The following is a 16,195-nucleotide window of genomic DNA, read 5'->3' on the forward strand; positions in this document are numbered from 1 at the left end:
GAGCTGGCAACTCTCCTGGGAAGAACCCTTTGCATCCTCTCTCCCCCTACCCCGCCCCCCCCCCCCCCCCCCCCCCGCCCCCTGCTTCTCTGTGATCAGAAGCCTCTCTCGGGGGCCATTCACCGCAGGCAGCCAGGGCTCACCGTGCCTCTCCTTTCTCCAGGACCTCCGTGCTCAAAAGGTGCTGAAGAACTGAGTCCCTTACCCACGGAGGCTACCTGAGACCAAGTGGGGCCATGGCAGGGCATGGCTGTCTGGGGCTGGGGCTGTTCTGCTGGGTCCTCCTCGCTGTTCCCGTGGGCCCCCAGCCTGCTTCCTCCATCCCAGGCGCCCCTCTCACCACTTTGACCCCACCACCTCAGAGTGAGGCCTCTATGCTGTCTCTCAATCTGGGACTTAACTTCAAATTCCACCTGCGGGGACCTGCTGCAGCCTGGGGGAGCCCCGTCACGGAGACCCATCCACCGTCTCCTGGACAGAGCCAGGAGCTGGAGGAAGAGGTGGCCAGTGGACTGAGGACCGACCCCCTTTGGGAACTGCTGGTGGGCTCCCTTGGGAACTACTCCCCAGAGTGGGGCTCTGCTGAAGGCAGTGCTACACCCTGGGCCTCCTCCCTGCCTCTAGAATCCACATCCCCCCTCTCTGGGCCCACCAACCGGCCTACCGCTCCCTATCAGCCCAGGATGGGTACTGTGACCTGGGACACCGCTCTGATGGCTACAGCACCTCCATCCAGTGCCCCCAGGCCCCACCAGACGGAGCTGGAACTGAAGTTTGACATGGCACTGAGAGCAGGCGCAGCCCCCACGCTCGGGCATCGAACCCTGCCCCTGCTGCCCAGTCTGCGGGCCAGTCTGGCAGAGATTGCCGGACGCCTGGGACCGTTTGGTGAGTACCCACTCCACCCTGAAGGGAGCCCCTGCCGGGCTGCCTGGCAGGTAGGAGGAAGCTTCAGCCGGGCTCCTTTTGCAGGGTTCTTTGGCACTACTCCGTCCCCACTCCGGAACTTCTCAGGCGTGAGCCCCCCAGGCCCAACGGCGTCCCCGAGCTCTGCCTCCAGAGTCTCGGCTTCGCCCGGTGAGTGTTGACTTCATGGCCACGGACATTTTCAGACTACCTCTGCATGTCAGGCCCTGCGCCAGGGGCCTACGCAGCACGCCCTTGCTTCCTTGACTCCGGGGGAGGTCTGCATTGCTTCCTCCTGGCCTGGGACATGGGCCCCTGCTCCCAGGAGGAAATTCCCTCTGGGCCCTATTCAGTTTGGTTTGGTCCATGGAGCTTAGCTCCTGGTAGACATGTGGCTATAATTCCTGGGACGCTGGCTCTCCGAGGGCAAGTTCTGGGGAAAGACAGGCTTTTCCACCAAAAGCCCAGAGGCCAAGGCTGGTAAGATGGCACTCAAAGCCCACGTGCTCCCTTTGCAGGCTTCTTTGGCACCACGCTGTCCCCACCCCCACCCTCCCTGGAGAGAAAGCTCCCGAGCCCAGGCCCACTAGACCCAACTGCTTCCCTGAGCGCTGCCTCCGTTGCAACAACATCGCTAGGTAAGTGCCCCATTCATTTGAACTTGACAGTTATTTATTGAGCACTTACTACAGGTTAGCCACTAATTGGTGTCCCGGGACCCCCTTTTGTTTCATTGTCAGTATAATCATAATCGCCATTCTCTTCATCATCACCATGGAGACACATATTAATGGTTTGAGAACAAGTGTTGCCTGCCCGTCCCACACAGAGTTAAGTAATGGTCCTATGGGAGTTTTGCAATCCCAGGCAGAGCAGGATGTAGACAAATGTATCAGGGGCAAACAGACACAGGAACTCCCTCATGAATTCCACAGCCTCAGTGCCAACCCCACCCTCCACTCCTGTCTGTCTGGCCTGATCCCCATCCCGACCCCAAACTTGGGGCTCTCTCCTTCGCTGCCTGATCTGACGTGACATGCTGTCAGATACGGGCAGCGCTGGGCTCCTCATTGGGAAGATCTTGAGCAGACAGATGCCATCCTTGTTCAAGAAAGCATGCGGACAAGCTGCCGGTGCAGAGGAAAGACCAGGGGCTCTGGAATCTTGGGACTTGGCTTTGAATCCCAGTTACTAACTGGCTGGGTGACGTTAGGGCAAGTTATTTAGTGTCCCCGGACCTAAATTTTCTCAGATATCTAGGGCTTAATAGTAGTACCTATTCTGTTATTGTGAGCTTCCAGATAATGTAAGCTCCTGGCATGAGGCTGGGCACAAAGTAGAAGCTCATTAAATAGTAGCTGTTGACCTTGCTTCTTCCCCTGCTGCAACGCAAATACATTTCCAGACCCTTCCTCTGAGACACTGCAAACCCTGGCCCCAAGATGTGATAGGATAGCACAGTGGTCGGCAAACTCATTAGTCAACAGAGCCAAATATCAACAGTACAACGATTGAAATTTCTTTTGAGAGCCAAATTTTTTAAACTTAAACTATATAGGTAGGTACATTGTTATTAACTTAATTAGGGTACTCCTAAGCTGGCCTTTGCTAAAAACTCAAGGGGCCAAAGAGCCGCATGTGGCTCGCGAGCCACAGTTTGCCGACCACTGGGATAGCACATAACCCACAGGACAGAAGGCACACTGGCTGGGGAGAGGTTCTGGTGGGTGAGGCCGAGGGAGCCACGGAGAGGGACCTCCAGGCCCAGCTTTGCTCTGCACAGGGTTTACTGTAGCTGTGAATCCTCTCAGCCACCCCACACTAGGAACCAGCTCAGCTTCTGGAAACCACTGGTCGCCCAGCTTCTTGCAGCTCCAGACTCAACACACCCAACTCTGGCTCCCTCCTGCATGCTCACTGCACTCCAGAGGCTGCCCAGGATCTGCTCTGAGGTTGGGGGCAGGCTCTGTGGCCTCGGGGGAAGGATGCTGCCTGGCAGTCTCTCAGCATCGGTGACAGCAGCGCTGCCAGGCAGGTTTAATGAGTCTGGACAGTATCAGAGGCAGCCCAGCTCGCCAGCCCCACCCACCTTCCCCCTCCTCACTGATGGCTGCAGGAACCCAGCCTCTTCCTGAGTATTCCTCTTGGACAAACCCAAGCGAGCTACAGTCCTCTCAGAGAGAAGGCCAAGGGGCCTTGCTTGAACCAGCGGTGTGTGGGGGGAGTGGTGTCAATCAGGGGACCAAGGGAGTCTCTCTTTGTCTTCTCTAGGACCTCTCTAACTTAGGTGCAGTTAACCTTTGACCCCGGGGCTTCTGTTGCCTTGCATTAGGTCTCTTTGCCTAGGACAGAGCTTGTATTCAGCCAGCACACACAGAAACAGTTGCTTAGGTTGTGAGAGACTTGTATTTCATTTGATAAGTACCCACTGCCCTTAGCCCCCGAGCACTCCCCTCCACTCCCTGACCACCCTTGCTGGCACCTGTGCCATTTCCAGTTGTTAAATATTTCAAATGTCACTCTCACAGAAAGTATCAATCCCCCATAACCCTGGAGGTGGGGGTGGGGAGAGGGATGGGGCCAGGACATTGAACAGGCTGCCGATTCCAGCATCCAGAGTGGAGCCTGCCCTTTGATCTGGGCAGCTGGTGGATAATCAGGCCTGACTCCTCCATAAATCCAGCGTCTCCTCTCTGGGCTCCTCCCCAGCTAGCTCAACCTCACCAATTACTCACACTGACATCCCATCTCCTCCCTCGACCCTGAGGTCAAGAGGGGCCGCAGAGCCAGAGTGGGACCATCTTGTAAGGGAGGCCTGCTCAGGAGAGGGATCCTAGGAAGTCACTCTCTTCTGAGGGAGACTGAGGGCTCCTCTGGGGAGGCCGCGAAAGGTGAGACATGGGCTGAAGTCAAGTAGACCCTTTAGGCAGAAGCTGGGTCTTCTTCACCTGCCCCCACCCACGTGGCCCAGTGCTGGGTACACCGGGCATGCCGTGCCCCCTGGGAGCAGTGCATCTACTTAGAACTCCCTCCTTTGACACCTGAGCTGTGCCTGTACTTTGCCTATTTTCTGGTTTTTATTCCTTTTCTGGCTTCTTAGGAGTGTTGAAACTTGCTCTAGCTGCCATAGTGCTTTGGGACAGAGGTGAGAGATGGGGCTTCCCGTGGCCCTCGGGTGAGAAGTGGAGCAGACCTCTGGGAGCTGCACTTGTCCGTACAGTGAGCCAGGAGGAGGCCTGCGGGTGGCAGGCTGGTGGGGCTCCTGGGCACGGTCTCCCTGCCTTGCTGCAGAGCCCACCACGGCCAAGGAAAGACCAGGCAAACTCATCCACTTTGCGAAGAAGTGGGTTGGGCCAGGGCATCGGAGGGGACCAAGGGATGAGGGTGAGGGAGGGAGCATGTGGTGCCCACCCCTTGTCAGCAAGCTGTCCTTTCCAGCTACGTCTTTAACTCATAGCTATGTCTTCATTAGGTGTTCCGGGATGGTCCGTCCATTCAAACAGTGTTCTTCAAACAGGGTTTACAAAGTGAGGATGTCTTGATGTTCGCTCATTTGAATAAGTGTTGATTTTCTAAGCAAGTTTAGGATGTGCTGAGGGACAACAGGCTTTTGTTAGTTAAATTGAGAACTAGTTTGAGGCCAGAAACGGTCGCCCTAACACAATCACAAACTGATGATTGGTGAGGGACATTAGCCAATAACGATGACACCAACAATAGTCACATATTGAATGCTTATTATGCTCCAGGCACTCCAAACAGCTTTGCACACATCATCCGTTTACCCTCGTAGCAGCCTATGCAGTGGGGACTCTTCTCCGTTTCAGGTGTGAATGCGATGGAACAGGGACCAGGGCACATGCTGCCCTTGGCAGTAGGCACTGAGCTGTGGATATTTAAGGTTTTGGCTGCTCCCTCTCCGCCCTCTGCAGTTGTCTGATTCTATCTTCCCCTCCTCTCTTTCCAAAGCCCATTTCTGCCTCCTCACTCCCTTTCCTTGTTCTCAGGAGCTGGCACAGCTGGGGTGGGGGTGCTCCCGGGTTCTTCCTGAATGGTCCAGCTGAGGCATGTTGCTGAAGCATGGCTGGGCATGGCCCGGCAGTTGGGGCAGGAGTCTGTTTGTCAGGAGACCCTCGCCCATCATTTTACAGCTGCCTCCTATGCACCTCCCCATCCGCATCAGGCTGTCCCCACCCTTCTCCACCGTCTTTCTCCCTCCACCCTGGCCAGCAGCTGCAGCTCTGCTGAGCCTGGTAGGTGGAGTAGGGAGAGGTTCAGCTTCCAGCACCCTCCCTTGCTGCCCGGCCATGGGGAGAATCATTGGATCTAACTCTTTCTAACTCACCTATTGCTCCAGGAGAGTAGGATTAGGGATCTTACTCCTCACCTGTCACTTGACTTCCCTTTCTCTCAGGATGTGGGGAAGGTGTTGGAGCACAAGATGAGGTTGGGAGCCTGAGTTATCGAGCCCCAGAGCAACCCCTGAGGGGCTCACTCACTCAGCATTTTATCCCACTAGGATCGCCCCAGTTGTTTCTTCCTAGGAGTTCAAGGGTAGCCTCAAGACCCAGGGGAGTCCATTCTCAATGCCACCTTCTAGAAAGTGGAGCTAGAACTAAAGAGGCATCTCTGTTAAGAGCCTTAGACCAATGTCTTTGTGACCGAGTCAGGATGGGGATCACAAGGGGAGGCTGAGGGTGGGGGTGTGGCAAGCAGGAAGGCAAGTGGATAGGACAGGTATTCTCCTCAGGGTGCTGGGTGGGGACAGGACTGTCTCACCTTTCCTCCCGCTGCATATGTGTGTAGGCGCCCCCATGCACAAGAGTGTGCCTGTGTGGCTGTCTGTCTGTGTAGAGGCTTTTCCTGAAGAGACGGGGAAGCAGTTGAAAAAGGGCAGGGGAGCCTCTCCTAGCTCCAGGATGGGAGCTGGGGGTCAGGGGTGCAGAACAAGCAACTGGTACTAGGAAGAGGCTCTGGAATTTTGGAAAGGGACTCCGGCTGGGGCTCAGATGTGGATTCTGGTGGCAGCTCTGTCCATCTGTGACCTTGGACAAGTCATGTTGCCTCTCAGCAGACCCTTAGTATCTTCATCTGGCAAGTGAGAGGATTCGTTTATTCAGTGTATATCCTGTATTGTCCGGGGTATCATTTATTCAATGTTAACTGTGCCAGGTGCCACGTTAGGCTCAGGGATTCAGATGTGAGCAAAGCAAACAAAACTTCCTGTTCTCATGAAGCTTCCTTCCAGGTGGGAGAATTGAACTAGGAGGGGCTTCCACAGTCCCCCCCCCCCCCCCCCCAGTTGTAAAATTCTGGGACTTCGTAAGAAAAACCCTTTGCAATAGGGTCACAAAGTGAGGAAGGGAAACGCACAAAGCAGGGAGCTGGGGGTGGGTTGGAGGGGGAGAGGTGTCTGGGAAGGCTATGAGAGCTGAAACTACTGCAGGAGGAGTTTGATGGGGGAGGGGGGTCCGGTCTCATATAGAAGACGGGTGTCCTGGTTGCGATGAGGACTCTGACCGGCACACAGGCCGGCTGGGGGAGCACAGGAGTGGCAGGAGGAGGGCTGCACAACTGCTTCAGACAACTGTTCTTTGCCCACAGACGCCACCATCCCCACCTCTGGTCCAGATGATCCCTCTCCCGCCAGCCTCGGAAACCCTTCTGTGCAGCCAGCGTGTGGGCCAGGGTCCTGCAGCGTTGGAGAATTGCCTGAAGGCGAGGGGCAGCCTCCTGCAGCGCCGCTGTCCCTCTTTTTCCTGACCCTGGAGGCCGACTGGGCAGAGGCCAGGGCTCGCTGGGGGTTGGCCTGGGAGGCCCATGTGTACGGGGTCGGAGCCCTCTTCGGCCTGGTAGCCCTGCTGGCGCTGCTGGCTCTGGCCCTCTTGCCCTGGCGCTGCCCGCCTGGCGCCCCCTGCCTGGCGCTGCTGGACGTGCTCCTGCTCTCGGCTGGGACCACGAGGGCTTTCCCGCTCTTCTACGACGCCTACGGGCATCGCGACCGGCTGCCCGCGCTCGCCTGGCTGCTGCTGCAGGACCTCCCACTGCCTTGCCTGGCCGCCGGCCTGGGGCTGGCCTGCCTGCTGCTGGCCCGGCCGCGCCCGCCGCGCTGTCCCGCCGGCCTGGCCGCGCTGCTGCTCCTGGGCCTGGCGCTGGCGGCCGCCGCCGCCCTCGGGAGCGCCGCCCACCGCCCGCTGAGGCCCCTGCGGCTCGCGTCCCGCGGGCTGCACGCCTTCCTCGCTGCCCTCCTGTCCGGGCTGCTGCTGGCGCTTTCCTGCTGGGGGGGTCGGAGGCGGCGGGCCGGAGCGCCCCTCGGAGGGTCCGGCCTCCAGGGCGCCACGCCTCTCCCGCAGGCGCGCAGCCCCTTCGCCCCGCGGGATTCCTGGCGGCGCGCGGCGCGCACGGCCCCGGTGGCCGGGACCTTCGGGCTGCTGAGCGGAGCCCTGCAGGGCTACGAGGTGCTGCACGCCCTGGGCTACGGCGGCCAGCCTGGCCTGGAGGGGCCCTGGCCCTGGTGGGCCTTCCAGCTGGGCCTGCGCCTGGGCGAGGTGGGCGTCGCGCTCCCGTTGGCGCTGCTGGGCCTCTACCCCGCGCTCTGCAGCCCCCGCGTGCCGCCGCGCTGTTGGGCCAAACTCTTCCGCTTGTCCCCCGGCCACGCGGCTCCGCTGCTGCCCGCGCGCTGGGTCCCCGGGTCCCCGGACAAGGAGCCTCTGGGCAGCGCCATCGCGCGTGGCGACGCGGAGCTGCTGCAGCTGTGCGCCTTGGCAGGGCCGGGCCCCGACCTCCTGTTCCAGGGAGGCGCCTGCCGGGGCTTCGAGGGATCAGCGGCCAACCCGGCCCCCTCCCTAGCCTCCTCCCCCTGCAGCGATTGCACCGTGGACTTCATCCCGCCATCCCCGATCAACCTGCGGCGCAGCATCGAGGAGGCCCTCTGCAGCGAGGCCCTGCTCGCGCCCGGTCTCTTCCAGGGCCCTGCCTTTGGGGAAGCCCTGCCGGGGCTCGGCCTCTACAGCACCGCCTCGCTGGGGGCGGTGGCCGGGGCTGGGCCCAGTGGGAGGTCCGAGGAGGCCCCGGGCATCTCCGCGCCCCCAGGCCTTTCCTCCCCGGGGGCCTGGCCCGCGGGCAGTAGCGCATCTTCAGGCTCGCTGTGCGGACTCTCCCGGGACAGCTCGTCCATGCTGCTATGCTCCAGCCCGGACAGGCCCCCGCGCTGCCCGCTGGTCTGCGTCCTCAGTCCCCCGCGGCCCGCTGGAAGCAGCCCAAACCTCCCAGCCTCAGGATCCTACCAGGCCCTGTCCCCGTCCTCCCGCGACTCCCCAGAGCCTGCTTGTGAGCTGCAGGCCGAAGAGGCCTTGCTGCAGGAGCAATTCCTGGACGCCTGCCGACAGATCGACGAGTTGAGCATGGGCAGCGACACCATAGACCTGTGAAGAGGAAGCCCCTCGGTGCCGGCCACACGCCCCCTCCTGGCGTCAGCTCTGCCCATGACCTGCACACTGTTGTAACCCTTCCCGGATCCGGCCTGGCTCACATACCTCGCCCTGCTTCCTCCCCCATCCAGGGGCTTCTGGGTGGGTGGGTCAGCAGCCAGGCTCTGTTGATTGGGAATTAGTGCCACCTCCTCTGGAGCCCTGGGCGTCGATGCCCTCAGCTGCCATTCTAGGCTGGCAGGGGTCCCACTTTCCTTGGCATTCACCAGCAATAAAGCTCCAAGGTGCTCCACTCCTGACCGCCACTGCCCACTCTGGTACTGAGTGAGGGGGGCCATCCTCAGAAGACCTCGGGATGGTCCTCAGCCCCCATACCCACCTCTGCCATGCCCAGGAGTCCCATCCCTGCGTGAGAGACTCCCTGTTCTCTACATGACCCTTCCCTAGAGAAGGGTCCATGGCCCACCTAGGAGACTCTACAGCTGATGTTTGGGGGGTGAGCGCTATCAGAGTTAATTTATCAATAAAATATTTTCAGAGGAGAAAGATCTGACCTTCTTGGAAAAGCTTAGATGAGACAACAGCGTTAGTGGTTCTGCCAGAACTGGAAGAGAAGCAGCATTTGGGTGGGGTGGGTCCATCCCAGACCCCGGGGACCTTTACTCCCAACTGCAAGGAGTTTTGTCCTGTGGCTGGGATGACTGAGGGTCCTGGGAGCAGCCCACTGAAGACCATTTGACTCTCTGGGAAGTGGCTTTTTTTTTCCTCCAGAGATGGAACGTGGCCCTTAGAGGTGAGGCAGAAACTACAGTCTTTGGTGGCACTGTCTGCATTCCTGGGAGCTGGGCTCAGGTCCTGGTGTTCAGGGGGCTAGGGACTAATTCTTGGTAAAATTCTTTGTGGAAATGTTGATACACATATCAAGGGCTTGGTCACCTTGAGCTGGGAGCCCAGCAATCTTCCTGCCACATTCCCAGAGGAATTCACACAGGCTCCACCTACCCACAGGGCCCCTTCAAGGCTGGACTCCCAGCCCTCTTCCCCTGTAGAGCACTTACCTCCCAGAGGTGCAGATCCTTCCTGGAGAAAGCCTGCCTTCCCCAACCCCCCACCGTATCCTACCCACCAAAGCAGAACTCACAGCGCAGAGACCTGGGGATACATACAAACCACCAGCACCCTGTGACCCGTCCCTTGTCCAGAGCACTTGGCTCTGAGCTCTGTGGCGTGCATTTATCATTTGACTAAGATGCAGGAAGTTCAGTGGCACTAAAACAGAGTCATAAATTAGGCTTGAAAACGAAAATCTGGCAGTGTTTTGGCAGATGTCCTGCACATCACAGGGGCCCACATCCTAGCCTGGAAGTGCAAAAACAGAACCAGGAGTGGTTTTTTCTTCCAACTCTGTCCATCAGCTGGTGGGGATGTGAGGAGGGAAGGGAGGGAGCCAAGAGGGAAGCAGGAGATCAGGTCCAGTGCCCTAGCGGAAGAATTAGCTACTGCTCTCCTTGCACAGGGGCTGGGACCTCAGAAGCAAGAGGGAGTCAGTGATGTTTGTGGGAGGAGTGAGGGGTCATATTGGGGAAGAAATTGAGAGGAGTGGGGGCAGGCATGGTTGAGGGATGGGGCTGGCTCAGCTGGGCTCAGAAATTCTTGCTGCATTGTCACTCTGGGCTGAGGCCCAGAGAACTGTCAGCCTCCTAATTACAGGCATTTCTCACTGGTGTCCTGGTGGCTGTAGCACCCCAGCATCAGAGCTGCTTTGTGACATGGAAGGAGAGCTTGCTGTTTGCCTCTGCCCACATGCAACTTCTCTCTGCCATCTCTTTCTCACCCCAATCCTCGTGCCATGCCAGCTGCTCATTCACTCTTCCCATCAAGGGTTCTCCAGTTCATGCACACATCTCCTGGACAAAGCAGTCCATGTCTCATACCCCAGCCAGCAGTCTCAGTCTCTCTCTCTCTCTCTCTCTCTCTCTCTCTCTCTCTCTCTCTCACACACACACACACACACACACACACACACACACACATACAGCTTTTCTGTCTGGAAGCTCTGAATGGGGCTGGTGAGATGGGGGTGGGACAGGACAAGGGACTACAGCTCCAATACTTTTCCCAAAGAATTACCTTTGACATTACAAAGAGGCTGAGATTTTGGTGAGACAACCCTTCCCTTTTGCCTCATAACTCAGCCCATACCCAAAGCAGGTTTTCCAGAGGAGCCCAGGTAATCCTAATGCATACACGCTTCCGTTCCAATTCTTAGTACTATAGGAGACCGAGAGACAAACTTACCTTCTTTCATCCAATTTCTTTCAAACATTTTATTGAATGCTTACAATGTGCTAGGTACTGGGGCCAGAGAGGTGAACAAGGTGATGCTAGCCCTGAACTTAAAAAGTTGAAGGTCTTTTTGTGAAGGCAGACATTAAAAAGTTACTCTTAGACTCTGGTTTGGCTCAGTGGATAGAGTGTCAGCCTGTGGTCTGAGGGGTTCCAGGTTCGATTCCGGTCAAGGGCACATGCCTGGGTTGCAGGCTCGATCCCCAGTGTGGGATGTGCAGGAGGCAGCCTATCAATGATTCTCTCTCATCATGGATATTTCCATCTCTCCCTCCCTCTCTCTTCTCCTATGAAATCAATAAAAACAAACAAACACCAATGACCATTGGGTGTCTGTTAACATTAAAAAAAAAAAAGTTACTCTTATAGTCCTTGCCAGTTTTCTCAGTGGTCAGAGTGTTGGCCCATGGAATGAAGGGTTGTGGGTTCCATTCCTGGTCAAAAGCACATTGCAGGTTCAATCCTTGCCCAGTCATGCGCCCGTGCGAGGAAACAATGTCTCTCTCTCATGTTGATCTATCTTTCTCGCTCTCTCTCTTTCCCTCCCTTCTCCCTCTCTCCCACTCTCTAAAAAAATCAATGGAAAAAATATCCTCGGGTGAGGGTTTAAAAAAAGTTGCTCTTATAAATAATTGCAATAGACAATAGAACAAGTAACTAATAAGAGTTGTGAGAAGCGCTAAGAACAAGAAGTATGCAGTGATATGGGAAGGTTTGCCTTACAGGGGGGAGTGCAGCCAGAGGGAGGAGGCTTTTGGAGAGGCGGCTGAGAACAGCCCAGGCCTCTGTACTTCCTTTCGTGGCTCGTGCACGGTGATGGATGACAGAGAGGCCAGCGGTTTATTTCCCCTGGAAGCGGCGTTGCTGGTGTGGTGCAGGGTATTACGACTCCTGCTATTTAATAAAGAACCCTGCATGTGTCCTGGGGAGATGGATGAGCAAATATTCCCGATCAAAGAACCATGTGGTATCCCTGATGTGAATGGACAGGAGGGGCTGGCTGAGGCCGAGGCTGGGAGACTAAGATAGGGAGCCAGGTCTGAAATGTAAGAAATGTAAAAAGCATCAGTTGCATTGCTATCCTCCACTAGTGCACAAAACTCCTTCACACTGTGGGTGGCTGCTGCCCCCTGATGGGCACAGGGACACAGTTTCATTTTGTCCTTTCAGGAGGGGTTGGGTCCCAGGTACTTAGAACTTAGCATTGTAGGGGGTGTCCCAAAGGAATGTTAGAATAGCCTTCTTCTTCTGGTTCTTTTCCCTGTGCACACTGCAGCCAGGGCTGGGAAGGCCTCCCCATAGCTGGGGCCCTGAAACTTGCAATTTAATCTTTGAGGATGGAATTTTGATTCCTAGAGTGGTGAGGGGGCAAGAGAGGAGGAGAAAAAAAGGAAGGAATGTGGAATCCCAAATCAACTTTATTTGAATGACCCATCCCATTTCCTTTGTCTATTTGTCTCACTTTATCTTGGGTAGGATTAACCCCATAGCCTTAAAAATGTGTTCTAACATAACTGTGGCATTTTCTTTTAAGTATCTATTTATTACTTACTTGGAGCTAGGGCTTCATAAATCTGATGTTGTGTTTTCCCTATTACTATCAACCAGTCACCCATCCATCCAGAATTTATTGAGAGTAAATGGGGTTTTAGAAGAGAAGGAAACTTACTTTTCACTGTACTGTTTGTACTTTTTGAATTTTTACTACCATGTGTTCAGGTTATACCATTTAAAAGTAATTATTAAAAATGAATCGGGTACTTTTCCAGCTGGATGTTCTGCAAGGTGCTGTAGTCTGGCACACAGATCAGTTCCTGAGCCCAATGGGATGACAAACATTCTTTGTGTTTCAGGATCCAGGAGCACCCAGATCCCCTGACCACTGAGGTCCCCTTAGCCTTGCATCTGTCTGATAAGCTGACCTGAGGGAAGATTTTCCCCTGTGTCTGGGAGGGCCTGGGTTATAGGTCTGTGTGTATAAGCTGGATGTTATGTCTGCTTTGGATGTGTTCTCATGTGATTTTGCAGTGTGCATATTGTGATTCATTTGTAAAAATTTTTCTAATTAATGTCTGTCTACTTGCACTAATTGTATTCTCCATGAGGGCAGGGACCCTTTCTTTCTTTCCTTTCTTTCTTTCTTTCTTTCTTTCTTTCTTTCTTTCTTTCTTTCTTTCTTTCTTTCTTTCTTTTCTCCTTCCTTCTTTTGGCCTAGCACATATAGTAGGAACCCAGTGAATATTTATTGAAAGAATGATTGCATACATCTGTTTCTATGTGTACTTTAGCAGCTGTAATTTGTCTGTGAATCATTAGAGGCACAGTTCACAGTTATCTGTTACAGTGTGGCAGATGTCTCACATCCTCTGAGAACAGGAGAATTGTTTGAATGATGTTTGTGATGTGCTGTGTCTGTGTGCACTCTGGCTGCATTTTATACACGTCATCTGGGAGTCTGTGGTGGCACTTCAGAAACTATTTATTAAACATCCATTATGTGTCAGACCTGGGTTAGTTCGCGAGCAAAACGACTTCTGCCTGCCCTGGTAAATTGGGATCCATCTCTTGGGAGTGAGATTTCTTTGCAGGGTAAAAGGTGACGAAGCCTTGGGTACGCAGGTGGGGGTGGGTGGAGCGGGGTGGAACCCGGTTCAGGAAGCTCCGCCCCGGGAGTCACCTTCCCCCCCCGCCCCCATTCCGGAACCTTTGTCCCCGTCCTATCACGTTTCCTTCGGACTCTTTTCAGTACAGAGCACTTCCGGAATCTCCCGTCTTCTCGGCGTGGTCTGCGTGCTGAAGCTTTGACTCGCGTGCGCCCGGTTCCTTCGCGGCCTCGCGCGCCTGTTCCCGGGCCTCATGGCAGGGCTGACGCTGTTCGTGGGCCGCCTCCCGCCCTCGGCCCGCAGTGAGCAGCTGGAGGAGCTGTTCAGTCAGGTGGGGCCGGTGAAGCAGTGCTTCGTGGTGACGGAGAAAGGTGAGGGGGCGGGGCGTCCAGGATGGGGCTGGGGTTCCTGGGAGCGGGGATGGGGGTGAGGACCCCTCCCAAACTGCAGCGTGCCCGCATTCTTGACCCGCCCCTAAGAGAAGGGTCTGGGAATTGAGTTTCTTTTTCAAACTGACTCTGTCCTAAATGAGTCCATAGGGGTCTGTTTCTGAACGTCAAAGCATTCCCTTAGTTTAAGTAGCGCTTTCCGGTTATTATGCACGCTCATATACAAAATCTCATTTGGTGACAGTGAAAATAGCACCCTTTCAATAAAGGATCAGTAAGGCTTATTGAGAGTCAGCTGTTGCCAGGTACGGTGCTGAGTTGCACACCTGTTACCTCATTTAATTTTCTCAGCGTTCTTATTAGGTGGAGACGAGGAATCTAGGGCTTAGAAGAGGAAGTTGGTAACTTTAACTTAAGTTTGTACAGCTGGTAAGTAGTGGACCCAGAATTTGATCACCAGACCCCCCCTTACCCCCCGAGCTCTCAACCATCCTGTTACTCATTTCCTCAGTTATTGATAAATATTTATTGAATGCCTACTAAGGGCCAGGCATGTGTAGGTCCTGGGGATACATCAGTGCACACAGCTAAACAAAAAGCCTTGCTCTTAGTTATGCCTTCAAGATGGGAAGACAGCCAACAGACAAATAAGCAAAATATATAGTGATAATGGTGGTAAATATTGAGGAGAAAAATAACTCAGGGAAGAAGGATAGGGAGTGTGTGTGTGTGTGTGTGTGTGGATGTATAAGGGGCGTAGAGTAGTGCCAGTTACAGATTAACCAGGGAAGGCCTGGAGGTGAGAGTGAATGTGTCTGTCAAGGGAGAGGAGCAGTCTAGGCAGATGAAACTTTAAGCTCAAGGATACTGAGGAGGACTGTGCCTGGTATATTGGAGGGATAGCATGGAGACCTGGGTGACTGGAGTGGAGTGAAAGGAAGGAATTAGGAGATGAAATCTGGGTTCCCAGATTATGTAGAAGCTCATAGGCCATTGGAAGGACTTTGGCTTCTACCTGAGATGGGAAACTACTGGTTTTGAGCAGGGAGCAGTACGTATGATCTGGCTTACATTTTGAAAGATTCTGTCAGGCTGTTGTGTTGAGAGTAGGCTGTTGGAGAATAGAACAGAAGTAGGGAGACCTCTTGCAATAATCCAGGTGAGAGACCATGGTGTTGGACGAGGATGATAGCCATGGGTGATAAAAAGTGATTGGAATGTGGAGATTATATATATATACATATATATATACATATACATATATATATATATATAATTTTATTTTATTTTTAAAAATATATTTTATTGATTTTTTTTTTTTACAGAGAGGAAGGAAGAGGGAGAGTTAGAAACATTGATGAGAGAGAAACATTGATCAGCTGCCTCCTGCACACCCCCTACTGGGGATGTGCCTGCAACCAAGGTACATGCCCTTGACCGGAATCGAACCTGGGACCTTTCAGTCCGCAGGCCGATGCTCTATCCACTGAGCCAAACCAGTTAGGGCTATATATATATTTTTTAAATGTATTTTTATTGATTTCAGAGGAAGGGAGAGGGAGAGAGAGATAGAAACATCAATGATAAGAGAGAATCATTGATCGGCTGCCTCCTGCATGCCCCCCCATTGGGGATGGAGCCCACAACCCGGCATGTGACTTTGACTGGAATCAAACCTGGGACCCTTTAGTCCGCAGGCCGATGCTCTATCCACTGAGCCAAACTGGCCAAGGCAGAATATGGATATATATATTTTTAATATATTTTATTGATTTTTTACAGAGAGGAAGGAGGAGGGATAGAGAGTTAGAAACATCAATGAGAGAGAAACATCTATCAGCTGCCTCCTGCACACCCCCTACTGGCGATGTGCCCGCAACCAAGGTACATGCCCTTGACCGGAATCGAACCTGGGACCTTTCAGTCCGCAGGCCAATGCTCTATCCACTGAGCCAAACTGGTTAGGGCAGAATATGGATATTTTTAAGGTAAAGCTGAGAGGATTTGCTGATGGATCAGATGTGGGGTATGAGAAAAAGAGGGGTCAAAGAGTCAAGTCTGAGTCTAAGGGTTTTGGCTTGAGCCACTGGAGATATTTACTGACTTGTGGAGTACTACTGTATGCTTCACATTCTGTTTGATGCTCATCACATCACTGTGAGGGAGGGATGGCATGTATTAGAATGAAGATGAATTGTAAGGGTTTTAATTGTAGAAGCATTCCTTCCTCTTACCTAGACTTTAGGGATACTCAAGACAGGCACCTGATGTTACCCAGAACATACATTTAGTTTAGTTCCCTTCTAAGTCATCAGTCTGTCTCTCTAGGTGGCTGTTTCTTTGCCTTTCAGCAGAACAAGTGGTGGGAATTGGCATCTTGTGCTCCCCCCCACCCCCATGGTATCTGAGTATGTGAGTAGGTAGGCTGACAGTGTGCTAACAATCACTGCATCCTTAGCTTCTATTTTGTTAGTAACAGAAGTTAGAGTAGGATTGTCATCGTGGCTCTAATTGCTATATG

General features: G+C 54.0%; 2 protein-coding genes across 4 annotated transcripts in view; both read left to right on the forward strand.

The window, feature by feature from the left end:
- Nucleotides 1-225: 225 nt before the first annotated feature.
- PRRT4 (proline rich transmembrane protein 4) lies at nt 226-8,536 on the forward strand. 3 transcript variants are annotated; one of them, XM_079786748.1, is made up of 4 exons: nt 226-888; nt 973-1,077; nt 1,425-1,544; nt 6,490-8,536. In XM_079786748.1, exons 1-4 carry the CDS (start codon nt 237-239, stop codon nt 8,334-8,336), a joined length of 2,724 nt encoding a protein of 907 aa, XP_079642874.1. In that variant the 5' UTR covers nt 226-236; the 3' UTR covers nt 8,337-8,536. The 3 variants fall into 3 exon arrangements, with proteins under 3 accessions (XP_079642874.1, XP_079642875.1, XP_079642876.1); XM_079786749.1 differs by having other exon boundaries at nt 6,511-8,536; XM_079786750.1 differs by having other exon boundaries at nt 7,772-8,389.
- Nucleotides 8,537-13,455: 4,919 nt separating this feature from the next.
- Nucleotides 13,456-16,195, forward strand: part of RBM28 (RNA binding motif protein 28) — a 34,475-nt gene continuing 31,735 nt past the window's right edge. The window contains exon 1 of the mRNA XM_079785929.1: nt 13,456-13,656. Within this exon, the coding sequence (XP_079642055.1) occupies nt 13,539-13,656 (118 nt within the window). The 5' untranslated portion in view covers nt 13,456-13,538. The remainder of the gene's footprint in view (nt 13,657-16,195) is intronic.

This window comes from Cnephaeus nilssonii, assembly GCF_951640355.1.
Source record: "Cnephaeus nilssonii genome assembly, chromosome: 12".
NCBI lineage: Eukaryota > Metazoa > Chordata > Mammalia > Chiroptera > Vespertilionidae > Cnephaeus > Cnephaeus nilssonii.

Coding starts and splice junctions, on each gene's coding strand:
- PRRT4 (XM_079786748.1), top strand. CDS start 237: ATGGCAGGGCATGGCTGTCTGGGGCTGGGGCTGTTCTGCTGGGTCCTC. Junction 1,078..1,424: donor CAGAGTCTCGGCTTCGCCCG/GTGAGTGTTGAC, acceptor CTCCCTTTGCAG/GCTTCTTTGGCACCACGCTG. Junction 1,545..6,489: donor CGTTGCAACAACATCGCTAG/GTAAGTGCCCCA, acceptor CAACTGCTTCAG/ACAACTGTTCTTTGCCCACA.